The sequence below is a fragment of the Sycon ciliatum genome, chromosome 2 (assembly GCF_964019385.1).
Source record: "Sycon ciliatum chromosome 2, ocSycCili1.1, whole genome shotgun sequence".
NCBI classification, from domain to species: domain Eukaryota; kingdom Metazoa; phylum Porifera; class Calcarea; order Leucosolenida; family Sycettidae; genus Sycon; species Sycon ciliatum.
The window spans coordinates 28,634,264-28,660,277 of record NC_088644.1 but is presented as its reverse complement, the minus strand read 5'-3'; the positions used below and the strand labels follow the sequence as shown (position 1 = coordinate 28,660,277).

General features: G+C 46.7%; 2 protein-coding genes across 4 annotated transcripts in view; both read left to right on the top strand.

The window, feature by feature from the left end:
• Positions 1–2,310, top strand: part of LOC135809564 (uncharacterized) — a 32,785-nt gene extending 30,475 nt beyond the window's left edge. For both annotated transcript variants that reach the window (XM_065322938.1, XM_065322937.1), the window contains exon 40: positions 1,595–2,310. In XM_065322938.1, the coding sequence (XP_065179010.1) occupies positions 1,595–1,740 (146 nt within the window). In that variant the 3' untranslated portion in view covers positions 1,741–2,310. The remainder of the gene's footprint in view (positions 1–1,594) is intronic.
• LOC135809566 (uncharacterized) overlaps positions 1–26,014 on the top strand; it is a 96,676-nt gene that overhangs the window by 55,185 nt on the left and 15,477 nt on the right. Inside the window, exons 1-13 of one of the 2 annotated variants that reach the window (XM_065322940.1) lie at positions 4,890–5,670; positions 9,085–9,477; positions 10,031–10,303; positions 10,683–10,759; positions 14,248–14,434; positions 14,843–14,947; positions 15,385–15,464; positions 18,292–18,419; positions 19,832–19,995; positions 21,524–21,746; positions 21,889–21,963; positions 24,038–24,243; positions 24,742–25,145. In XM_065322940.1, coding sequence (XP_065179012.1) covers positions 5,430–5,670; positions 9,085–9,477; positions 10,031–10,303; positions 10,683–10,759; positions 14,248–14,434; positions 14,843–14,947; positions 15,385–15,464; positions 18,292–18,419; positions 19,832–19,995; positions 21,524–21,746; positions 21,889–21,963; positions 24,038–24,243; positions 24,742–25,145 — 2,556 coding nt within the window. In that variant the 5' untranslated portion in view covers positions 4,890–5,429. Of the gene's footprint in view, positions 1–4,889; positions 5,671–9,084; positions 9,478–10,030; positions 10,304–10,682; positions 10,760–14,247; positions 14,435–14,842; positions 14,948–15,384; positions 15,465–18,291; positions 18,420–19,831; positions 19,996–21,523; positions 21,747–21,888; positions 21,964–24,037; positions 24,244–24,741; positions 25,146–26,014 lie in introns of those variants that run through there. The other variant, XM_065322941.1, reaches the window with a different exon arrangement.

The window sequence follows — 26,014 nt, the reverse complement described above, 5'->3', positions numbered from 1 at the left end:
CGTGATACGCCAACCACTGGTGCTTCTCAAACAAAGACAGCTGGAGGAATCGCTTCGATGTGCCCAACTGCTTTCTCTTGTCAGCAAGTAGCGAGAATGGCAACGAGCAACCGGACACTGGTTTTCTGGACCGAATCAACTGCAATTTCTGCGAGTCCAACAATTTCTCAATCCATCCAGGCTCTGCTGGCTAGAGCTTGGCCTTTTGGGATGTCGCTGAGACATCGTCGAAAAGTCTTCGCGACAGAGTCAACCAAATCACATTCGAACGCCGAGGCGATAATCAGAGCTCAAAAGATCGTTGTGCAAAGTAACTTAGTTGCGGAAAGAAGCGCTTGCCTGTGACAAGTTCACTGTTGTGTCTTTACGCGCTTGCACAGCGCCGCCCCTAAACCCGCCACTCCCAGTTTGTTATTATCAGCTAACAAGTCAACGAAAAGTTCTAGCTGATTACCTCTGCTTCCTTTGGAGAATGGAAGCATACGGCCATGGCTCTTCGACAATAGTCGTCCCTGTCAAATGTCCGTGTCTGGTCATCCTTGCCCAGCCGAGTATGAACGCCTGCGGGATCCCGTTCTAGCAATGTGTGCTTGGCGCTTGTCGAACTGTCGAGTTCACGGTGATTGACGCTCCTAGCTTCGGTAGATGTGACAGGATTCAGCTTTTCGTCGGACGACAACATCGTAATACGTTCTGCGCCGGGTGCAGCAGACAGGTACAGGGGACGATGGGAATGGCGGGAACTTGAAGCTAGACCTCACCTGTCCATACTCGCTGGTAAAGGACTTCAACGGGACATACATGTACTTCTCAAGATACTTCTTGCACAGAATTTACTAGCACCAGTATTGTGAACTGTTCTTCTTCCGTGGCGACAACTTCTGTGATCTTTCTCATTCTAGCCGGGCTATAAGCAGGCCTGTCTAAGGCTATGATCGTTTGGTCGGATCCAAATCCAGACCCCAATCTCAGATCCGTCGGATCCTTCAGAATCAACCGATCATTTTTTCCGGACCTTGGCTGTTGCCATGTTCACGAAGTAAAAAATGGCGCCGACAGGTCACCCGAAAGGGCGAAAGTCGTACTGATCACGAGCGTCGTACGAAAGGTCAACAAGAGACTAGTCGTACGACAATGAGTACAAAGTTATTTAACATGATTTTACCCGCCATATACACACAAAGGTCACATTTGGATCCGATGGATCCAGTCAACCCTGCTCCTGGGGCAGGGTTGCTCGGATTCAGAAGATCCGACTACGCTCGAGCAAGACCCTATGCAGAGCTGGATCCGGGGTGTTTGATTTCGTTCTGCGACATCATGATGATGGCATAGTTTGTGCAGATGTGTGACGTCATAGATGACCTTTGCATGGCAGTAGATTGGGAACAACCAGTAATTTTCATATGCCCACACTAAAGTTTCGAAAGTCTGACTTCCTTGCGACAGTGGAGAGGTAGGTTGCTAATATTGCCGTGTCATTCTCATGCATTGCGTAGTCATAATAATAATATTTATGGTGTCACCAACACGTTTACTGTTTCGTCTTCTGAAGCCATCTTTTCTCATCTTCTTTTCCTGTTCTGCCGAATAGAATTGCGCCGACAGAGGCGGCGCAGAAAGCATGAACTACGCAACGCAGAGGGCGGGCCAGACATGGAAGACGACGAAGAGTACAACTCTGACTTTGATGATGATAGTGATGTGGATGGTTTCTTCGACGGATATGCACCCTTCTGAGAAAAGCAGATGTTTGCCTTGTTACAATTCTGATTGAGTATCATCTACATCTACAATTAGGTTGCTTTGATTAACGTTTTGAAGAAGGAGAAGAAAAAGGATCATTTCCCTGTGTTCTACTGTTGCTGCTGCTGCTGCTGTTTTTTTCCTGTTGTGTTTTAGACCTTTCGTGAATAACGTTACATTGATCTTCGTTTGCATACATTTTGAAGCAGGCTCTTCCCTGCGAAACTTTTAAAGATTTATCTTTTATTCTGACTTATTTTTGGTACTCGAAGTATTTTGTGGGCTTCTCAGTCCTGGGTCTTTTCTTTTTTCATGCTAAGTTCAGCTTTCTACATGGGGCGATCGTTTCAAAATTGGGTGAAGCTTGCCGGATTCCTTTGTCCGCGTCTAGTATCACTCTTTCTTAGTAATCTGCTTCCCATTGCTCCAAGCCTTCTTATGAGCAACACGATCCTTTCTGTCGATTGATTTGGTTTTGTGGGCCATGCTTTCTTCTCATACCAGTTTGGGCTTTTGACTTCTTCTGAGGCTCTGTCAAGAGAAACGTTTCTTCTTTTTAATGTACTTTGAAGTACTGTCCAGCAAAACCTGGTTTAAGAGACCACCCCACGGTGCAAGCAAAAGCGGTCGTTAAAGCCAGGTGGTCTTTAGAACCAGGTCCCCACAGTGTCTGTGTAGAACTATCGGTGCATGGAAAGACGGTCGTTAAGAGCAGGTGGTCGCTAAACCCAGAGGCCCCTTACACCAGGTTTTACTGTATATGTACGACCAGAGTCTTGTGGCAAGGGTATTATGACCTCTATGAATGAGCATGTAGAAATGCGGTTGCGTTGCAAGCTGCATGAATGCTCGCCCTATTTGCACTTTATATTAATTAATTTTATCTCCTCCCAGATCAAGATATTAGAGTTGTAGTATCTATGGCATGCGTTGAGACCATGGGGTCATGGTTCGCCTCAAGGCACATTAGCCCTTTCTTTTCACTTCTATATCCATGCAAATCCATCCGCATGTGTGCATTTTTGAAAGGGGAAGTTAAAAGCCTAAATTCAATTTTTCACCGGTTGTAGTCTTCGGGGTGCTGAGTCGAATGGTCTTGGTCCGAGGAAGCTGAGGCGCTCCCTTCCTCCTTTATTCCCAATCGAACTCGCGCACTTCCACCAAAACTGGGTGACTGCGCCCTACTAGATGTACATTTAGATGGGGATTTGTATGCAACATGTCACTAAAAGCGCCTTGTCGTTCTTATAAAAGCACGGAGGACCGCAATTGGCCCATATGTTGTAGTCTTTTGGACGCTGAGTCAACTGGTTTTGGTCCGAAAAGGCTGCGATGCAGCGTTCGGCCCTTATTCCCAATCGAACAGGGTTGAACAAGCGGTCACGTGCTCCTGCGTACACAAGTCACCTGGTCAACGCGCCAGCAGGCGACAACTTTCACACCAAGGTTCAGCTCCAAGGTTCAAAGGTTCAACTCTAGAGACAGAAACTCGCCCAAACACGCTGTAAGTTGTAGCCTGCAGGCATCGTGACCAGGTGACTGGTGTACGCAGGAGCACGTGACCGCTTCTTCAGCCATGTTCGATTGGGAATAAGGGCCGAACGCTACATCGCAGCCTTTTCGGACCAAAACTTGGGCCAGTTGACTCAACGTCCAAAAGACTACAACATATGGGCCAATCACGGTCATCCGTCCTTTTATAAGAACGACATGGCGCTTTTAGTGACATTTTGCGTACAAATCCCCACCTAGTAGGGCACAGTCACCCAGTTTCGGTGAAAGTGCGCGAGTTCGATTGGGAATAAAGAAGGAAGGGGGCGGCTCAGCTTCCTCGGACCATTAAAGTACGCACCGGCAAATGACGGGCATAGTCGTTTTGCATTGTCATTGTGGCGACCACTGTGTCCTCCATTTGCTCTGATGAGAGTGACCCCTCATCCGCTCGTAATTTATTTTTTAATTTTGTTGAGGCTACTGCTTACAAAGGACGTGTGGCTTTGCCAGCTAGGTCAACATCCTTATGTTTGGTCTTCTTATACCAGGATCTACATACTTACATGTAGTACATGGAATGTACTAGTACATGACTGTACAAAGCGAAATAAAACTGTCTTGACTGGTGAAAGTGCTCAACCCAAGCTAACGACACTGTCATCGACCTGGTTGTCTTGAAACTCGGAGTCACAACACGCATTTTAAGCCTTGTACATGTACTTGGCATGTGTGATTTGCAGGGATTATTATCGAGATACGTGACTACATGTACAGAATACAGAATTATGTCAGATCAATATTTTGTACCCTGCATGCAGCAGGGAGTCCGGCGTCAAATACCACTACTCCCTGGCATGCAGCCTTGCACTTGTCGCACTTGTACTTGTAGTTGTACTTGCAGGTAGAGCTAGCTAGCTAGTACTAGTAGTAGTACTAATACAGCGGTGTGTACATGTGTAGCGTAGATCGACGACTCGACGAAGTGGGAGTGCATGACCCAAACAGGCATTGTTGAATTGACTCGACTTCGAGATCTAGTGCGGACTGAAGTGGTTCCACTTCAAAAGCTCTGACTACCAGACATGTAGTGGATGATTCCGCTTGACAGGGGATCATTAATAATTTACTTCATCCTGTCCATCAACCATACCTTGACTTCAATGGTCTGAGCGGCTCTCTTGGGCTCGGAGAAGCTTCCACCGGTGCCGAGCATGCCGATCAACCTACCATAATGTGACGATGACTGTTTATAAGAGGGGATATCAACAATCAGTCATAATCAAGTCATTCAACTTCCGAGACTTCAAGAGGGTCCTGGATTGAGCACTGGGCCTCGGTACCTCCAGGCGACCCCTGCTACTCGGCTCTAGTAATACTAATACTAAAATAGCCAGTCCGTATGGCGTAGACCAACGTGACTTCCTTGCTGCTTGGCTGTGTTAGTGCGAGATATGCCATGAATGCACCACTACCATCATGCACCACGCTGCCTACACTAGCAGACCCATGCAGAGACCATGCCAACTGACTGTACTGGCACCATGTACCAGTACTACTACTAGTACATGACTTGTGCATACCGACAACTGGAAATGTACATCCTTGCCTCTTGGTGGACCGCCAATGAACATGATGAACGCTACTTCTTTCAGTGGTTCACCCCGTCACGGGTAGTTTGCGTGTCATCCATCCACCAACTTTTCGGATAACCTTTCTAGCGAGTCGAGTTGCCACCAATCCCTCCTCAATTTATCACCACCTCCAGTGTGTATTTACGCCGTCAGCGGACGCTCCGCGGATGTGTCGCAGTGTGTGTTTGGACTTCCAAACATCTCCTCGTTGTAGGTGTCGTGGACTCGTGGTGTCACCTCACTCTAAAGTCTAGCGCTCCACGTGATCCCTTTCCCAGTTTTCTGTGCTGCACCAGTAGATCTACTACCGGACTTCTTTACGAAACGTCAAAAGATTGCAGATACTCCGTTCGGCGTTCCTAGAGTAAGACCATCACAGATTCTGTGAACCTGAGTTTCATTCCAATAGCCAGGACTAGAGTCTCAGCCAGGCAAGTTCCTCGCCTTCAATGCGATAGCGCGGTGCGAAGCGTGAGTCCTGTAATGCCGTTGGCGTGCAAGTTTTGGCTTGTCGACGCGCATGGCTTTGTGACATTTTTATGATAGCTGTTGTAGAAGATGCAGCTCATTGTGCTAAGCAGAACCAAGCTGGAGGGAAGCGGGATTTCCGCCTGTCGGAAACTTACCGCTCTCCTGCTGGCATTAGTGTTCTTCTTGGACGGCAGCAGTTTCTTGTTCCAGCATGAATGCGTTGTCCGAGCACAGCGCCTGAGTACAGTTGAGCCTGACGAGGCGTCGACGACAAGTCCACAGGACGTTGGACAACCTCCACTTATACCTGTTGCTATTCCTCCCGAAGGTAAGTGTTCTCCCTGTTCCGGAATGTTTCTAAGTTAGTCGAGGAAAGTGGTTGTGGGGTTTTCATGCCCTTCAGTTCAGGTTGGTGAGCAGTGTGCGTTTCGTTGGAGACAAAAAGCCTCTCGGTACCTGCAACGCCTCTTACACTCTGGAAGCGTGTTATGCATCCCAGTTTGTTGGGTTCTTGCCAGGCTTGGTCACCATTGGTGATATCAAAATATATAAATTTTCTGAAGTGTAGTGTGTAGTATCACGGTGCTGCTCGTTTGTAGTGTGCAGCATTCGGTCATAAGTAATGAAAGCAGCGATAGCCGATAGGTGAGTCTTTGACAACTACAACCAGGCGCGCGCGCTGGTGCCCTTCACGGGGGGGGGGGGAAACATTCTCAAAAAATGAAGCAAAATCCTGCATTTTGAGCGAAAAAAAAGGGGGGTTCCGGGCACCCAGGAACCCATACGGGGCACGCGCCTGACTACAACTACTTGTACATCATAACGGTATGTAACAAGCTTGCAAGCATGGGCATGTGCTGATGTGGATTGTGGAGCCCCTCCCCCCCCCCCCCCTCCTTCCTCTTCCCTACATACACGTAGAGAATGATCATGTGATCAAAACATACTCAGTGAATATGGCAATGTGCTATAGTAACACTGTTGTTATTATCTTGGATGAAGGTTAGTAACTCTACACATGAAAACATTTTTGCAGTTGTCAGATTGTGGGTGATATCACTGTAGAATTACGAGACTCGTTTTTGATGTGCGTACTGCAAGTACTTTCTACCTGTTCATTTACACAAGAGAGATTGGAAGCTGTGTCGCAACTCTGATGAGCGTAGCAATACGTGAAACTCAGAGTTGCGACACAGCTTCCAGTCTCTCTCTTGTGTACAAGGCTCTGCCCTACATGGGTATTGAACACTCTTTGGACAATGAAGCACACCACTTGATTACCTGTTCATTTAGCAACCTGAACTTACAGCAGTACTGTATTACATTTTGCTGTATGTGCTGTTCTACCGATGAAAACAAAAACCATCATAGCATCTTGATATGAAAGTGGTGGTAGGTAGCCGATTTTGGCATTTCGACTAATCCAGAGTGGTTGGGGAGTTTCAAGTTCATTGTGCATCAGTGTATCATTCCTAAAATGCGTATGATTATGCAGAGAAGCAGACGGGTAAAGATTCTTGCTTTTCTTGGACCTGTAAAATGATCATTCAGAAAGTGGTGGACATCACGCAACTGCATTGTAAATAAAAGGGGGATTTGTCAACTGACAACCGCTCTCTTCAGTTGCTATTCACTCTTGCCGCATGCGCTGGATGAAAAATTCTTCCAATAGTGATGTCGGAAAAATTTTTGACGTTTCGGGCGGCCCGAAACGTCAATAATTTTTTCGACATCACTATTGGAAGAACTTTTCATTCAGCGCATGCGTCAAGAGTGAATAGCAACTGGAGAGAGCGGTTGTCAGTTGACAACACCCCCCCCCCCTTTATTTGTAAAACGATCGCTATAAGATATGTTAACTGGTTTGAGGGAAAGAGACAATATAAGATATGTGATGGCATTAAAGAGAACAAATTATGCTGTCATCGCCACACTATAACGAAGTCATGAAAGTTTTCCAAAATCGATTCCATGTTACATTCATCAGTGGAATATGGTGACTAAAGAATAACCATGCTGAACAATGATTAAGTTCAGAATACATTCAATAATGTGTTACGAGAACAAAATAAAGTGCTAAAATAGAATACAGAAAGGTGAGAAAGGTGAGAAAAGGTGAGAAAGGTGAAACATTACTGAAGTGAATTGAGAACTGAGTGCAAAGTAGGTGAGGCACTAATAGTAACGCTAGAACTGTGCAGTGAGACAAATTAGTTACTATTAGTGTCTCATCCACTTTGCACTCAGTTCTCACTTCACTTCTATTGTCTCACCTTTCTTCATTCTATTTTAGCACTTTATTTTGTTCTTGTAACACATTATTGAATGTATAATTAATCATAGTTCCGCATGGTTATTCTTCAGTCACGACACTCCACTGATGATTGTGACATGACAATTGATTTTGGAAAACTGCCACGACTTCGTTGTTGCGTGGCGATGACAGCAGAATGTGTTCTCTTTATTGCTATTATAAAATTGTTGTCTCCGCACCGATTATAAGATAATTATGTGATGAACACGATACTAGTAGGAGTTGGTCACGACAGTTACCACGAGTGTAGAGTATGTTCCAAGGCATTCAGAAATCCAGCCCATGCTCACTGGTATATTAGCTGGGACATGTTGTGAGAGCTTATAGCTAGCCATGAACGGTCAATGTCAGAAAGACAAAGTGGCAAATGACCTGTTCAATGTGGGCAGTGTCAGAGGCAATGATTTGCAAGCATGGAACAGTAAAAAAAACTCGTTTGATAACTCAGACTGTTTATTTGACCACTATGCATGTACCCGGAAGAGTTTGTATGTGACAGTGCAGCGTATTGGCATGTAGATGTACTGGAGGCACACAGCTTGCTCTGTTGTGTCAGGTGAATTTTCCAGTGATGTTGCCCAGAGCACTGCTGTTTGTGCTAAGGTTGGCGAAACACCAGCGTTACTTGAAGGCGGAGCAAGGAGAGCATTGATTTATAGGTCACCTACCGTGATGCAAGTGAAATCCAGTCCCGTGATTAGTGCCGGTCAATGCCTATAGCCATAGCATTACCAAAACACTGTGCAGTGAGTGACTGTGCATAGCTCTGGATTGGTGGGGTTGGATTTCATTTGCCGCCACTGCACTTCACGTAATGCATGTGCATCAGTATTTCTTCATTTTACAGCCACCATCAGTGCAGTGAGCCACAGTTACGGTCAATGACTCGTGCACTTTGTGGCCGGATGTTTAGTGATGATTCAGTGGGATAGTGTGTCATTCACATGCTGTATAGTCAATATAGCGTATACCACCTACTGTAAAAGCCATTATTCTAACGAGGCGCATATATAACGATTTCCCCAAATTCAAAGGTAACGATTCTCACTTATTCTCAACGCTCAATAGGACAGTATATGTATCGATTTCTGTATAACGATTTCTATTTTAACGACAGATTTCTCCTCGTTAACTCGTTAGAGTTAGCACTTCGTTATAATTATATATTATGGCTTTTACAGTACTTCATGATGTCACTGGATCGTCAAAATGCCAAGTGGGGAGAGAGTAATGTTCGGAAACATACTGTGCGATTGTAGTCAGTTGCACTGGTATCCAAAGTTTCTCCTTCCCCTTCTCACTAAAACTGCCATTCAGTCAAGATATCACTTGTACATGGCCACCAGCCAGAGGAATAGAAGTATTGTGTTTACATTACAAGTTTAACATTGTTGTTGTCTGTCCTATTCGTAATAATTCCTGTTGCAGATGTCAGTCCAGCACCGCAAGAAGGTCCAGTGTACTGCACTGGTGGCTCTGTACGCAACCGGACCTATCTAGGGTTGCTGCGGCACTGCACAGTCATTGTGGGGCGGTTGGACATTCTAGGGGTATCCCTGACCTGCTGTGACTTTGTCGTGGCAGAAGGAGATCAGAATGGCTGCGCCGAGCTACAGGACTGCACCGATATGAAGGGTGCCCTGTTTCCACTGTTGACCGATATCACCGGCTTTGTTCGCCTCAGCGATGTCTCATTCCCCACGGGCAAGGACACTCTTGCGCAGATCTTCCCAGCCCTGGTGGCTATACATGGTTTCATGGGCATCAATCGTGTCCAGACTGCTACATCAGCAACCGTCACAACAGCATTCCTCATTGAATGTATGTTAACTTGTACTTGTTTGTCTGCCTACAACCGCACGGGGTTGTGTTACTAGTGATGAATGCTACCCATATTGAATCATACACACGTGCCCTTCCAGGCAGTGGATATCCCCCGTGAAAAGTGAATCACAACACCAACGTTACTGCCAATCAAAAAAAAGGAGTCTTGGCGTCGAGCACTGGATTTCATTTCACCATCCCATGCCATGTACGAGTACTAAGCTCACTCTTCAGCAGGGCGTCGGAAGGTATTTTAGTGTGGTACGGTCAGCCATCTGAAGTACAGTTTACTCGTGGGAGAGGGAATGCCGAGCCGGAAAAAATTGGAAATTTAGAGCCCAGATCAGTGTATTTCATTGATTCACTGGGTGCCGGACTGGGGCAAAAAGTGGTACAATCAATCCCGTAGCGACCGTACCGTGTCCGACGCCCCTACTGTTCAGTCATGCAGGTAAACACTCTGCTGACATGACAGTGCTGAGTTTCCAGCATACTTGTGACCCTGGCGGGTGTATCTTGTTTTCCCATTTAAATCTTGCATACTGCACAGTAACCAATCTTCGATACGACACGCCAGTGAGCAGAACGCCTATCTGTGTCAAGAATGCACGTGCTGTTGGTGGACGCGTGGATGATGGATTCAATCAGGTAGCTGATAATCGTGAAGACGGTGGTGGCCTAGCCCCCATTGTAGCAGAGGATCCTGTAGTTTTGCTGAACAACGTTTTCCTCTGCAACCCAGTGCGAACCGCCAGTTCCTCCCAGCCTAGTCCCCTTCAGCAAAATGTGCCCAGTTTCCTTCAGCAAGATGTCCGGCAGCTAGGTACGTCAACATCAAGAATTGTAACAGTGGGTTTGCGAGCTTTCACCCTGACTCCCCACCCCTGACACGCACGCACATGCTCCCACCCCTGAAACACCCCCCCCCCCACACACACACACCCCACACATACCTCTACCTCTTCCCTCTTTTGCCCACAAAGTGAAAACATACTGGAAATAGAGCACATGAAAGAAAAGAATACAATACCTTCACGTGGAGCATTCTACGTTACCGGAAAATGGCTTCTTCAGCACAGATGGCTTGTGGTCTTTGGCGACCCACGGCTAGAGACTGTGACAAGCCCAGATACTTACACGTCCAATGTAGGCGCTTTGGTTTTCAGTATGTCTTGCCGGTATTTTGTTATACTCGTCTGCAGCCATTCTTGGAAGGGACACCTGCGTGGGTGTATCTGGATCTGTGTTCTCTGTCTTCTCCAATGAAAGTCATGTGCAGGTAAGGCTGTGGCTGTCATGCGATGATTGTGATGTTCTGTAGAACCTATGGGTGTGTATCCCGGTGAAATTCCATACTGGTGGTGTACCACACTGTTCCACTCACCAACCTGCGTCTTCCAGCCCAGTAGCGTTCTGCAACGTTGTGCCGGGTGTCGGTGCTCGATACTACCCATACGCCACTATCCGTAATCGGGAGGCGCGGTGACGCACTTGAAGTACATTTACGTAGGTGTGCACATACAGACTGTCTGCATCATGAGACCAGCTAGCTGTCTGCGTCATGAGACCAGCTAGTGCCTCTATGCTATCTTGATGAGCCCTGCCTGCGAGATTGTCTAAAATTGTGCGGTTTACGAGTAGAGGTACCAGTGAACAGCCCTGTACTGTCCAATTTGCTTACTGCTTTTGATGGGTCCTCTGGTCTTGAGAATGAAGTTGAAGACACCACTGCAGCTGTACCTATGGTTGATAAACAGGGGCGTCACACACGGTACGACCACTACGACCATGGTCGTACCACTTTTCGTCCAGGATGGTCCACCCAATTCATCCAAAAAAGCAATAAAAAAATTCAAGGATCTTCGGACTTGTCCAAAACATCACAACTTTCATTGCAAGGAGCATATTTGGTTCAGACTCGATGCCTAGCAGCTAGCACCCCAAGACTCCAGGCGGCTATCCATTGCGATAGGCCGTTGGAGTCACGGGTACAGACAACCAGATGATGGATTTCTCACGGACACATTCGCTGCAAACTTGTCGGAAACAGTGCTGGCGGCGATCTCTGGGTCCAGAACTAAAATTTTCCAAGATCGGCCATGTTACAATGGTGGTCAAGAGACACTACAAGCATGTCACTTGTCAGCTACAACATTATTATTATTCTTTCCACTACGACACCTACCTAGTACCTCTGGCTCCTGACGATCTACTGCAAGCTGATGCGAAAATGCATTACATCTACACCCGCGAACGCCGCGCTTGTCAAAGGAATAGGGAAGCGCTTCATTCTCCGAAGTTGAAAAGTGTTTGGACTGCTGTTCCACGGCGGCAGAACATTCTGCATCTGTTCACCGACGCGACCCGCTTCACCAAACGACTTACGATCGTTTCGTTCTCCGAATGTTTTGGTAGCAGCAACAAGAATTGCGTCCGCGACGACAGGACGAAAGTCTCTCGCAAACTAAAGTCCTGTTGCCACGAAGACAGAGAAGATTCCGCAAGCCCTTTCTTCTGCTTCCAGCGTTGTAGCTCTCCGGTCCACTGGCAGATCTTTCAATCCCACCGAACAAAAAAAAGGATCCTCTTCTCTCTCCAAAAACAACTATTCTTCGCGACTGTCCGCGGTCCGGCCGTGTACCAGGTGTTCATCATGTACATAGACTAGTGCATGCGGCGTGGCGCACTTTCGCAGGACAAGACATACGTTTTTGCACAGCGGCTGGCGCTAGAACTGTACTTCGGATTTTTCGATTTTTCGAGGGCAATGGCTTCCTTTTTGCCTTGGCCACCTACGATGTACAGAAAATTCCAAAAAATCCATGAGAACGTTTTTTTTGAGCTGGAGTGGGTTGTCTATTATTATAATAAGTGCTAGGGGAACCCTCCTTTGCGGCTGTAGAGTGCTAAAACGTGCCCTGTTGGCCGAAAAATCCGAATTTTTTCTCCGCGGGACACCCCCGGACTCCCGGTCGTACCACTCTCAACCGCCCTGTGACGCCCCTGATAAACATGGTGGTAAAGACTGTCGTGACTCGCGACATCATAAATGATCCCGACTCAACGGACATGAAAGACATTTACGTTTCTTGATTTTGGAAAGTTTGTTTCTTTGTTTCTTTCTCAAACAAGATCTAATTTCAACGGAAAAAGGCAGCTGCATCCACAGGCAGCTGCGCACAAAGAACATGCATAAAAATGGCGACCACGACCTTCAGTTACGTGGCATGGTAACAAAAGGAACTAGTGCAGCGACAAACAGAAATGGAGAAGAAGTGAACAGCAAGGAGAGCGAATCGCTAAAATGCACTAGCCTACTGTCTGTACAGTCATGTAGTTAGTGAACACGCAGTCACGTGGTCACGTACACATAACACGTCATACCAAATACGTCATCATGGTCATGCATAACAAGAAAAGGAAAGGAAAGGAAAGTCACGCGTGAGCAAAACAAATCAAGAGCGCGAAAATACTCACGGGACGAAAACATAACGAAGAATTTGTTTGTGAGCAAAATGCAAAGAATAGAGAAACGAGGGATTGCTTCGAAGCTACTTCGAAGTAGAATGAAATCAATCACTACAGTCCATTCAGAAAAAAATGAACTTCTAGCTTTTGGCCATAAATGGGTCAAACGTTGAGTTTTTTTAGAATTTTTTTCTGCAATCCCATATGGAATCCTCTTCCAATTATGTTTCTGAAGTTTTTTTGTCCAAAAAGCAAGCCATAGCAAGAATAGGATTTCGGCCAGGTTTTGCCCCAAAAGCACTGAATTGGGAAAAACCATCAAAATCCAGGCCGTTTGACCCCGCCTGAAACAGTGCATTCTGCGGTTCGAACCCCAGTTCAGGCACCCTTTTTGGACCCTTTTTCAAATTTCAAAGTTCGCAGCACTGCACTGTGTACGATGAAATCACGAAAAATCGCCAAATACGGGAGCTCGCCAGAGCCAGGACCCATTTTTTTATGAATGGACTGTAGAAAGGACGATGGGGAACTAGACTTCGGCTAACCCAAGCGTGGAATCAGCCACAACGTAAGCAAGCAAGAGAGTACAAAATCATCGTCATGTAATGCAAATATAAATTGGTTATTCCGAATTCATGTACATGTATTTCATCGCGACGTTCGCGACAAAGACACACCTGCCCACACTTTGCAGCTTAGAGAGCGTGTGTGGGCAGGCGTGTGTTTACCGCCATATTGCCAGGTGTGTCTTTACCACCATATTTATCAACCATAAGTACAGCTGCAGTGGTGACTTCAACTTCATTCTCCCGAGTCAAGCTCCGTATGAAGACATCCAAGAAGAAGATTGCCTGGTGAGTCCAGCGGGGACGAAACGTACGTCGCAATCGAGCTATGTCGTTGCTGTGTCATCTTCTATGTGCCATGCGCTACTTGATGTGCCAGCCTGCTATGTCGGATACCGCCAACCATGCATCGACTAGGCGCCAGGCGCGAACTGATGGTGGTGGTGGTGAGAAGGAGAGCTCTGTGCCAGAACTTTGCAGCTTAGAGAGCGTGTGTGGGCAGGCGTGTGTTTACCGCCATATTGACAGGTGTGTCTTTACCACCATTTTTATCAACCTCTGGTCTTGAGAGTAATAATAATTATGGTTTGAACTAACAGTTATAACAACGATATTGATACACGATACTCCTGTTCTGTGCTGTCTTCTTCTGTGATGTCTTCTTGCGTGATGCCTTCTTGTGTGATGTCTTCTTGTGGGATGTCTTCTTGTGTTCAACTTTCCGTCTTTGCAGTTCCTGGGTGATCTACACTTGGCGAGTTGCCCGATTCTTGTCCAATACAGTGGCTCTGAAGGTGCGCGGATGAGCCACTCTTCAGCACAACAATCAGATAGTATCCTCCAGCTGTGCGAGTATGACTGCAACCTGCTTAGTCCAGTGGCGCCCTGGTTCCTAAATCTAGACATTCCGTGCGTCCGAGGTAAGCGCAGCAAGCGCTTATAATTATATGCATGTGCAGCAAAGACGGGATACAACAGCTGTGGACAGGTTAAACAGATTGGATATTAATACGTTGCCGTGGTGAAGGATTGGGAATTGGGAGAACTTCAAATTCAAAATGAAACGTCAGGGAAATGGGCTGCCAGAAAAGCGAGAAAAAATGGAAATACACCAATTCTTTCAGAAGATTCAACCTTTGTGTCAGGTCATATGTATTGAATGTTTTCGATTACCCGGACGAGTGTTGTGTAGAATCTCCGGTATGAAGCAATTTTGAAATGCATGGTTTTGCCGTCCAAGACTTCTCCTCACAAGGGAGCCGATTCTTCACCTAGGGAATATAGTGTCCTATTTTAACACTTCCTTGGATATTGTTGCACCTATCCAGCTTGCCTCGGAGGGAACATTGTCCATACATTTCAGCTCTCTGTCTATTTCGGCTGCACCAGGATTGTCGGTGATCTTCTACTAGCTTTTAGCCGGCCACCCAGTGGTAAGATTAGGCGACAGCTGTCCTGCTTCTGCCTGCCTGCCTGCCTGCCTGCCTGTCCGTCCATCCATCCGTTTGTCCGTCTATCCATCTGCTGGTCTTCTTTTCACAGTCTGTCTACCTGCCTGCTCATCCGTCCGTCCATCCGTCTGTCTGCCTATCTATCTGCCTATCTATCTGCTTGCTTATCTGTCTGTTGTCATGTTCATCCGTGTGTAACTGTATGTGTGTAACTGTATGTGTGTAACTGTATGTTTGACTTTATATGAACTAAACTCGTTGTTGTCAGTCATAAACTAATGTGAAGTAGAAGCACTGGTGAATGTTTTATAAATAAAAGCAAAAAGAAAAGTAAGCAGCTCCAAGCCGCGATCATGAGTTAGTATCGAATATTTGATTTCTCAATTGTTTTCTGTCTTTCACTTATTGCCTACTTGCAGAGAGGGATCTCACGACTCTGTTGGCCAGCTCCCAATTCCCTGGTTTAACAACTAGCAGTACTCTAACAGAAATTGTGGAGGTGAGCGAGCGCTCCAAGTTGTTCCTGGATGCAGTTTTCAGCAGTGTCATCAAATCTTGTGCCCCACTGTTTCCCAATTTTCAATGTAAATCTCATAGAACTCCCTCTCAAAGAACTTCCGTTGAGACGTTCTTGTTCAAATACTATACCATGCTATGTGAGTAGTTGACCCAGAACATCACGGGGAAGCCTAAGAGATTCACATTAAAAAGAGAAAGAAAATGGCTACAATGATCTGTCCGCACGTGCTAATTGTGTTGAGTTGTACAATGATGATGTTTTCTCAGTCATTTCACGGGGTAGAGGTGAATTGCATTTGGCTATTTTAGAAGCTTTGCATATACGTAAGCTGTGTACAAAAATAAAATGTGTTGTCTTTGCAATTGTTTGTTGTTAGTCCTTGTAGAGGTGTCAACAACGTTACATAGTTTGCTCACTTGGTTGGTGTCATTTTATTTTCATTTAACACAAGCATCTGCATGCCACACTCACACAACGAGCAAACAGTTTGGGGAATAGGAGGGTTTGTCGATTGCTTTGCCAGGCTCCGAGTGAGTGACGGCTTAGAGCTGTGTGACTGTGTGTATGGCAGCTGGGCAGGGCCCTGCTGCGGAGGCTGGGTGAGCCTTACAGAGCCGTATTCAGAGGCTGAGTGAGCCGTCTGAGTGTGAGGGGCTGAATGAGCAGTATGAGGAGCCTGGTAAGCAAGGTCGACTCCCCAAATGGAGACCCTCCTATTCACTGTTACCTGTAGTGGGGGATACCAAAGATTGTGGACAATTGTAGAATGATAATTATTGAGGTACTGAGTGTACAATCGGTACATTGGTGACATTCAGTTATGCTCTGGCAGCCACGATACATTGAATTAGTCCGTCTGATCAGCGCTTTCCCAAGACCGGTGCTGCCAGTCTGTCTGATCAGCGCTTACCCAAGACCGGTGCTGCCAGTCTGTCTGATCAGCGCTTACCCAAGACCGGTGCTGCCAGTCTGTCTGATCAGCGCTTTCCCAAGACCGGTGCTGCCAGCTTTCATGGCAGTTTGCATGTGGACTTCCGTCACGCGGCAGTGCAAGGCACGGCCGAAGTCGCCCCAGAGATGGACGGAAGAGCACGCACTGGAGTGGGCATATGAGCGGCGGTAGGGTGGCACGTATGGAATCGCTTGAAATCTTGCCGGGAAGAGAGCGTCGGCAAGGATGTTGGTAGTGCCAGGTATGTAACGGGCGGTGACCATAAAGTTACCCTTGGCGCAGATGAAGGAGAGCTGCCGTAGGAGAGACATCACATTAGGGCAGTGACTGGTGCCAGACTTAACAGCGGTGGCAGCTTCGTTGTCGGTATGAAAGCGGATACGCTTGCGACACCACTGGCGGCCCCACGTAGCACATGCAATGCAGATGGGATGCAGCTCCTTGAACGTAATGCAGAGCGGAGTGTGTTGTGGTGACCAGGTGTCGGCGAACCAATACAGTAAAACCTGTAATGGCGACCACTCGGATATGGCGACCACTCTACCATGGCGACCACTTTTCCTTGTCACGGACGCATTCACATTCAAAACACCTCGGATAAGGCGACCACTCGTTCAACGCGACCGGCGACCACCCACCCGCGACCGCTTTGTACAGTGCTAGTCATGTAAATGTATGCATTGCATGGTGCACCAGGCATGGTAGATCTACACATCAGTGCAGGAAGTGTAGATGTGCATGGTGCATGCACGACATTTGACAGGTCTGAGGACCCCAGGCACATGAGTCGTGCTAGAGTAGCGTAGGTGTGTGCACTGTGATGCACTGATCAAAATGATGTATCACATGTGGATATGGTCACGTGACCCACTGAACCTGGATAAGAAGACCATCTGGCCACGGCGACCACTTTTTCTCGTCCCTTGAGGGGTCGCCTTAGACAGGTTTCACTGTACGTGCCGTAAACTGTGCCATGCCTGATGGCTCCTGATGCGTCAGTTTCTATCAGAATGTCGCTGGCCGGCGAGAGGGGAACTGCATTTTGGATTTTTAGAAGCTTCGTTTATACATAGGCTGTGTACAAAAATAAAATGTGTTGTCTTTGCAATTGTTTAGTGTAAGTCCTCATTGAGGTGTCAACAATGCTACATAGTTTGCTCCCTTCGTTGGTGTCATTATATTTTCATTTATTTTTCGAAATTTGTGTTTTTCTAAACTTGATAAATTGCCACCTTGTCCCTAGTGTTGTTATCTTGATCTTTACTCTATTTATAGAAAAGAAAAAGGACCAAGGAACTACAAGTTACGCAATAATGTCCACTAACACCACCAGTTACTCTAGACAATCAGCTCATGTGATCCTTTTTCTTTTCTGTAAATTAATCCTTGGCTCTCCATCCGGGTCCATTTTTACCCTATTTAAAAGTGTCAGTCTTTCCAAATTGAACCATTCTCTGTATTATCCTTGATGAGAAGAGAACGAAAAAACGGTCGAGAACTTATGAGAAGTGCCTTGTCGACTGGGTAAAAGTTCCCAAATATATTTCTGTATTTTGAAGATTTTTTTCTTGTATACTGTATTCACCTACAAGTGCATGCCCTTATGTGCGAAAAATGGGTTTTTTTTCATTTCTCCAGGACACAAATATTTCTGATACAAGGGCATGTCTTTCGATACGAGTATTCAAGTCTTCAAAATCCATTCTTGGGTCTTGTGTCTTTTTCATGCCTTTACATGTGGAGGTGCCCTTGTATTCGAATGTAAGTGCGTGACCTTTTATGCGCGTGTATACGGTAAATATATATTATGCTTTGTTTTGCTTTGACCTCCCATCACTGCTCTGCTGTGCACAGATCATGCTTGGTAATGTCAAGGAAATCAGTGGGTCGTTGAGCATCCTTGGTTCGGACTGCATAACAACTCTCAACGTGTTTAGATCTCTCCGGGTTGTGCAGGGCCTTGTGGAGATCAGCGAAAACCGGTAAACTATACAATGCAATGTGCTGACTGTATGACAACTGCAGTCTCACGGCATTAGCCATTGCCATGCTTTATGATGGATCGCGAATTGGAGTAGAGTGCCAAATAGAAGTGGTACTAACCATTTTCCACTGTAGACATCTATGCTTGCCGACGGGCTTACCTAGGTAATGGGGATTCCCCTAAAAATCCTGCCATACCGTTATTCATCTCACACTGTACCTCACATACTAGATTATTCGTAGACAACATAATTATATACTACCGACGGAGGTTAAAGTGACACGTAGCCCAAAGAGAGATTGGTTAATCGCACGTTGAATAAGTTGAACCAAGAGTACATAACCCCCAGGGTGTGCAACGCCGATCCAGCTCTGCATAGGGTCTTGGTCGAGCGGAATCGGATCTTTTGATGTCATGCGTACACTCCACGCCAGCGCAACGCCGGTCTCGAGGCAGGGCACCATTGTTTTTGACCCGAGAGTACCCGCGACTTCCCGGGTTCCCCTCAGATGTGTACGGTATTATGACGCAAAGATCCAATTCCGCTCGACCAAGACCCTATCAGCTGTGTGGTAGATACCAGGCTAAAAATAGTGGCGGTCAATTCATCAGCCTTGCAAGCTGTTGAATTGTGTAATCCCAGCACAAGTTGCTATGTCTAACATAGCTGTTCGCTATCATCGCTTCCACGATGGGCAGGTCTGAGGTGTGTGTGTGTGTGTGTGTGTGTGTGTGTGTGTGTGTGTGTGTGTGTGTGTGTGTGTGTGTGTGTGTGTGTGTGTGTGTGTGTGACGGCAACAAATAAGTGGCGTTCGGCAAAGCAAGTGGATTCCTGGATGAGAAAGGAAACAGGTCACACTCGCAGCAATTTATTCCTGCGCGGTGTATCGCTGGAATTGTGGATTTGTCGTGTTGTTTGGACCTGAGTGGCCAGTCGTCGTGCGGCGATGGTGTAGTGATGTCAGCTTGCTGTGCACACTCCTCGTCGTTTCGTGAAAGTTCGTCTTGTGGAGCCCTTGTGGGACGTTCGGTGCCCACCCTCCAGTTCAAGATTGTGCTTTCCTGGTTTATGAAGGCCGAAGCAGTACGCGTGCAGATGTTGAACAGAACATCATGCTCCTTTTTCAGTCGTTGCATGTTATACTTATAGTGGACCTACAGCAGACTGTTCATCTGGTTTGTGATATTTCTTTCCTCTGTTTGTGAGTCCTTTTCCATCAATATGGCAGCTTGTTTTGATTTCCTTTTTTTTTCAATTCATTTTGCTGTACTTCCTGTTTTGTTTTGCGCCACTGCCCCTCACCTTGCGCTCAGTTCTCTGAGTGGAGGGCGGCGTGACCCCACGGGGTAGCTGATTGATAGTAGTAGTGTGTGTGTTCATTGACCATGACGGCGGTGTCTGTTCTCCAGCTTTCTCTCTGACCTTGGGAGATTCACCAGCCAAGTCCAATTCAAGTCCAGTGTCACATTTCGCCGTAATGCCAACCTGTGTCCAGTGGAGATTGCCGCCATGCGTCAGGCTACAGGACTCGGTGCGAGGCTAGTCGAAGAAGACAATGGATTCTCGGGATACTGTAAGGTGTTCAACTGACAACCAGCCCTTTAGTTGTATTTGCACTCAGCACCATTGTTGTGTTAAAAGTAGGGCTGAAACGATCGTGGATTTTCACGTATCGATTACTCTTTAGCTTAACGACCGAGTAATCGATTATAATCGTTAGCAAATAGTCATAATTCTGTGCAAACATTACTCTGTTTCCACAAACTATGCCTTCATAATACCAACAAATCTGCATTAGTGAAAGGGTAGCTCCGAAAAATGGCAGTTTTGAAGTCAATTTAACCTCAGAACATGAACCATACCCCTGGCAACTGCATACTCCCAGCGGAAACTGATTCAAACTTCACAAAACGAGGGTTTACAGTACTTTCTGGACACAAATTTAAACACGCAAAATAATCGTAATCGGTAATCTAAACGATTGCTCGATCGTTAGAGTTATCAAACGAGTACTCAATTATTCGGTATAATCGTTTCAGCCCCAGTTAAAAGCTATCAATAGTCCGTACAGAGAGGGGTACAGAGCGACAGTGTGCGGCAAAGACGGGAACGATTTAACAATGGGAAGCAGATTGGCGAGGAGTGTACGGCGGCGGCGCGAGTTGATTGTGTACACTGCCTAGTATGCAGTATAGTAGCCTGGTACCTCAGACCTCGGAATGTCTATGCGGATGGTCTCTGTAGCACACATGGTATATACACCACTGCCACAAGTCACATGTACAGTATGTAGACCGAGTACAGTATGTAGGTACGTGTACAGTATTTCAACGATTGTTAGTCACATGTATAAGTCGCACCCCCATTTTGAGGTTTCGTCGTAATAATCATGGTTTCAATATGTTCACTTCAGTAACAGGTCACACTTGATTGTAAGTCACACTTGATTGTAAGTCACACTCCTTCGTTTGACCTTGGGATGTGTTGCGAAAAGGTGCGACTTGTATTCAGGGGAATAAGGTTAGAGTATTTTACTACATAGCGCTTGGCTTAATCTTTTTGCTCAAGCTCATGTTCACGGTTTTCCCCACGCATTCTTGGTTGTTTGTGAGTTTGGGTACTCCTTTGGCACATGCGTAGTGGCCAGTTCTATTGCAACCATGCAACCAGGCTTTTCTCTGTATTTCCCACTATCTAGGGCAAGCTGCACTGCAATCCATCATGAAGTATAAGTAATTAGTTCATGGAATTCAACTGACATGTTCTTGATTGCAACTCTCTAAACTGGGAAGAAGTTATTGATCTGAATCTCCTGTATCTGCATGTGTACTGCAAGTATGTCATTCTGTGTGTGTGTGTGTGTGTGCGTGCGTGCGTGCGTGCGTGCGTGCGTGCGTGCGTGCGTGCGTGTGTGCGTATGTGTGTGTGTGTGCGTATGTGTGTGTGTGTGTGTGTGTGTGTGTGTGTGTGTGTGTGTGTGTGTGTGCGTATGTGTGCGTATGTGTTTGTATGTGTGTGTATACTTGTGTATACGTGTGTGTGTGTGTGTGTGTCCGTGTGTGTGTGTGTATGTGTGTGTGTCACCGTGTGTATGTGTTTAGGTTGTGATTGCATATCCGATTTCAAGCTGAACATTGAGAGCACGGAACTGGATGCGGATGGTTTTCTCACTGTCACGCCAAATATCACATTCACGGATATCATAGAATCCTGCTATGATGAGCTGCCTACAATCTATCCTCAACCGCCATCCTTCAACCGCAGCCTGGTGCCCTCTGTGCAATTGTGGAATCACGCCTTAGACAATATCACATCTTGCCACATGTAAGACAGACCCCATGGTTATGGTTGTACGGGGGGGGGGGGGGGGGGTGCACACGGTTTCTAGGCAAAGTGACATTGTGTGGTGCTGCGGTGGATATTCCTGTGATACGCTCTGTTTGTGCGGCTGTTGCCCATGTCTCAGGAACTCGACGGAGGTTCAGGAAGCATTGGATGATTTGTTCCAAGTTCCCAATGGCTGCTCTGATCGGCTTGACGGGTGAGTTTGACACATTCTGTCTCACCGCGGCTACAGTAAAACCTGGTGTAAGCGACCTCTGGGTTTTAGCGACCACCTGCTTTTGACGACCCTTTTTCCATGCACAGACAGTTCTACACAGAAACTGCACCGGATACAACGACCACCTGCCTTGTGCGACCTGCGACCGACTTTTACTGTACCAAGTGCCATATTGGACATGCACAGAGCGACCAAAAACTAGCCAAAAGGGCCATATTGGCTGGCAGGGCTGACTGCATGCAACAGGGTTGAAGTGCACTCTGAACGACTGAAGCAAGTGCATGCAGTCAACAGAACTTCAGAAGTTACAAGTGACAGTGCAGGATGCGCTGCATGCACTTGAGTGAGGTGTACTTTGCTTGCATGAAAATATTTTGTATGCTCCATATCTGTCAATATGAGGAGGGGGAGGGGGCAAACAAAATGTTGCATTTTTAATAGTGAGACCAGCGCTTTGGACACAAAGCTGCCCACTCCTGTACCACTTTTCAACCTCGTATCGGAAAGCCAAGGAAGGGACGAATTCATGGCCATGAGAATGTGTGCCTGAATGTAGGGTGCTTCCTGGCATGTCATTGTCTCTAATTCTTCGCTGTGCATGAGTGATTCAGAAATGTATGATGGGCAACATGGGCCAACCCACGTTAGGGCAGAAATCAAATCAAAATTGTGAACTGCTCAGTTACACGCTGAATTCAGCATGTTGTTGTTGTTGCTAGCTTTGCTAGCCCGTACCTGTCTCCTGTTGACCTATGCGACTGTTCAGCTACGCAACGAATTCAATATCTGAGTATCTCTGCTGCTGAAAGCTAGATTTCGAGATTTTCTTGGCCCAGTGCTGTCTATGATTCGGCTTGCATCCTGTAAGGGGCCGTCCGTAAATATCGATGTTTTTTTTTAGACGATATTGGTGCTTCTCTCCCTTGACCCCCCCCCCCTCCCCCCAGAAGACGCACATGGACATCTAGATCATGGAATCAATATTTTTGGATGCTCATTTTTTTTCCTTTTTTTGTCAATAATATGAACCCAAGATGGCAAGTTTGCAGTATTTATATGGTCTAATTGAGAAGGAGAGCACACTTCGTTGTTGAACTGCTGCCCGAACTGTAAATTCCTGTATCGACTACACAACCCCCAAACAACGTCAACTGTTTCGTTTTCCGTTTCTTGGGCGGTGGTGAAGACGACATTTTCACAGCTAACCTGTCACTTTGCCATGGCCATGCGGTTCACAACTTCCTCAACTTCTCTCTCGACAAAGAACAAACTTCAGGCACGGCCAGTCAAAATTCACATTTTACATGAAAAGATGAGGGCGCTGGCGCGCTAGCGCTACCCGTGCAGTACAACTCATCGTACAAAAAGCGTTCAAAGTGCAACTCATCGTGTACTGGTGTAGCCAAAGCGGCTACGCTCGGGCTTGAATTTTTTCAAATCCTTGTTCAGACAGTGAAGACTGGAAACTCTTGTGGAGTTCGTCCGTGTTTGTTCGCACTGCCTCTACGTCTTGAAAAAGGTCTCCTGCAGGCATCGTTCGGCCGATTTCCACAATCAATAGCTCATTCTTTTGCTCTTGAAATTCGCCATGGGCGTACAGCTTCCAATTTTTGATTTTGTTCTTGTGTCGCGAGTTTTAGCTCCGCGAACGGAAGCTGGTTTCACATTTCTTGTATAGCCATTTAGACGTCCGCGTGCAGGGATCGGCGAAACTTCAGATATTTACATCGATATTTTTCTGATGCTCGAAAAGACGCACATGGCTCAAACCCCCTCCCCCCCCCCCCCCAGACGCACCAATATCGTCTCTAAAAAAACATCGAAATTATTTTCGGCTATTTTCGGCCTGATCATTTTCGGCCGAAAATTTGTTGCAGCCGAAATTTTGTTTTGCAAGGTTCAAGGCAGTGTGACCGTGTATACAGGCAGCAGCAGTACAGGCCGAAAATTTGTTGCAGCCGAAATTTGAATGGGCCGAAATTTGTCAAACTTACAGCAGAGACATGATGTAATGTCCGTACCGGTACACCCTCATATTTTGTTTTCTTCACAGGTGGTTGGCCACTGCGTCAATAGGCCCCATGGGCCCCATTGGCCTGGAGGAGAGATCGTTGTTAAACCGCCGCTCGGCATTGTACTTGCTTGAGTCGTGCACGTGTTACGTGACACAGCTGCTGGTAACATGGATTACAGAGGATGGGCGTGTGTATGGATTGGCCAGATCCAACCTGCAAGTGCAGCAGATGCCACCGTTTGGAAGTATGTAGCCCTAATGTACGCTCCTTTTTATTGCACTGCACCGAAAATGCACATGCACCAGTCGAAACACATTTCATTCGGCATGACTGGAACATTCCGGATTTGAAGCAGAATCAACCAGACTGATCCCAGCTGTTCTTCTTTTTTTTTTAACCCTTCCCGATGCTCATTGCAGTGCTGGAGCAGTGTGTAAAGGGTTCCCTACCAAGGGACCACTGGAGTTTGGTAGCTGTTGGTATTCAATCTGTTTATCTCATCACCGAGTCTCAGAACGATACATGTAGTACCATGCCTTCTAAGCTCTTGAAGCGGGAAAGTCCCTGATGAGATCATGAGACACACTCTAATACCATCTTACTGCAGTAATGGCTTGGGGCAGTCATTAAAATGATCTAAAATTTCAGTCGAACATTACTAAACAGCTATTGTTTGGGACCTATTTTAGTGTTCTAGGCTTGACTTGTGCCATGTTCCACCATGACCTGTCTTCACGTACAGTCCTCCCAGCATTGGACCGGGCTGCAGTGGTTGGTTATGGTGCCACATGGCTGGATATCAACGTCGTCCTACCTCGGCTGCTGGACTGCCTAGCGTCGTCAGTGATTCCTTTCCCGTTCAGCGTGCAGGTACGCTACAGGCGTATTGTGCACACTCGCCCCGACCTCTACGCTGGCAACCGTGTTTGCTATGCAAATGTTCCCAATCACATTAACTTCTACTGGAACCTTCCTGACTCTTCGCTACTTGGATCATGCACTCCGTGGCCACGAGCTCCGCTTGAGGAGGAGTATTCAGAGTCCCTTTCAAATATCACCGTTCGTGATTTCGACTTTGATACTGGCTTCTTCGACAACACCTTCTCACTAAGAGATTTGGTACCGTCATCCCAGTACTTCATCGAGGTAAGCAGCTGTGTGTGTGTGTGTGTGTGTGTGTGTGTGTGTGTGTGTGTGTGTGTGTGTGTGTGTGTGTGTGTGTGTGCGTGTGTGTGTGTGCGTGTGCGTCCAACCTGTCGGAAGGCTACCCTCTTGCCAAAGCATTTTGGAAGTTGGACTAGTTTCGGCTCCACAATCCAGTGTGTCGTTACTATTATAGCTTTCATGGCTGAGGTTGTTGGTACGTCTGTTGGCCCTGGGTTCCCAGTACCCAGTTGCCGAGGCTGGTTGGTAAAATAACTCCAATTTCACTTCAAGGTACCAGTGCATCTAGTGTCTGCTTTGATCAAAGCAGTGTGCTGTCTATACTGGTTACCCCAGCAAGTGTAGGGTGTGCATAGGTAACTGTCTTGGCCGTCATATTCCAATGTACTCCGTGTGGTGTAGACCAGGTGTGCATTGGGGGGTCGATTCACATGGCTTCGCCAGTTGTGTGGATTAGACAGTTATCTGGCGCTTGTTTTGATCTGTTTCAATCAGAATCAGATCCGCTATCGTTGCTATAAAGAGAAAATCTGTGGGTGCACATCCAGTGCATTTGCAGATTTGCGTGCTTCTCTTGCGACGGGCGTATACATGGTACATGGTGCGTGTGCGTGAGTGTGAGTGTGTGCTGGCACGTGTGCATATACGAGTGTGTGCGTATGTGTGCGTGTGGGTGTGTGTGTGCCTGTTTTGTGCCTGCGATTCCTGTGAAGGTGCATTTGTATTCCCCTCCAGACAGATATCTTCACGGGGTGCATAGCGATAACTAAACAGCTGCTGCACCTCCCTCTCGATTGAAATAATTACATACTTCTTCACATCATTAGAGAAGGAGGTACCCTCAGTTGATC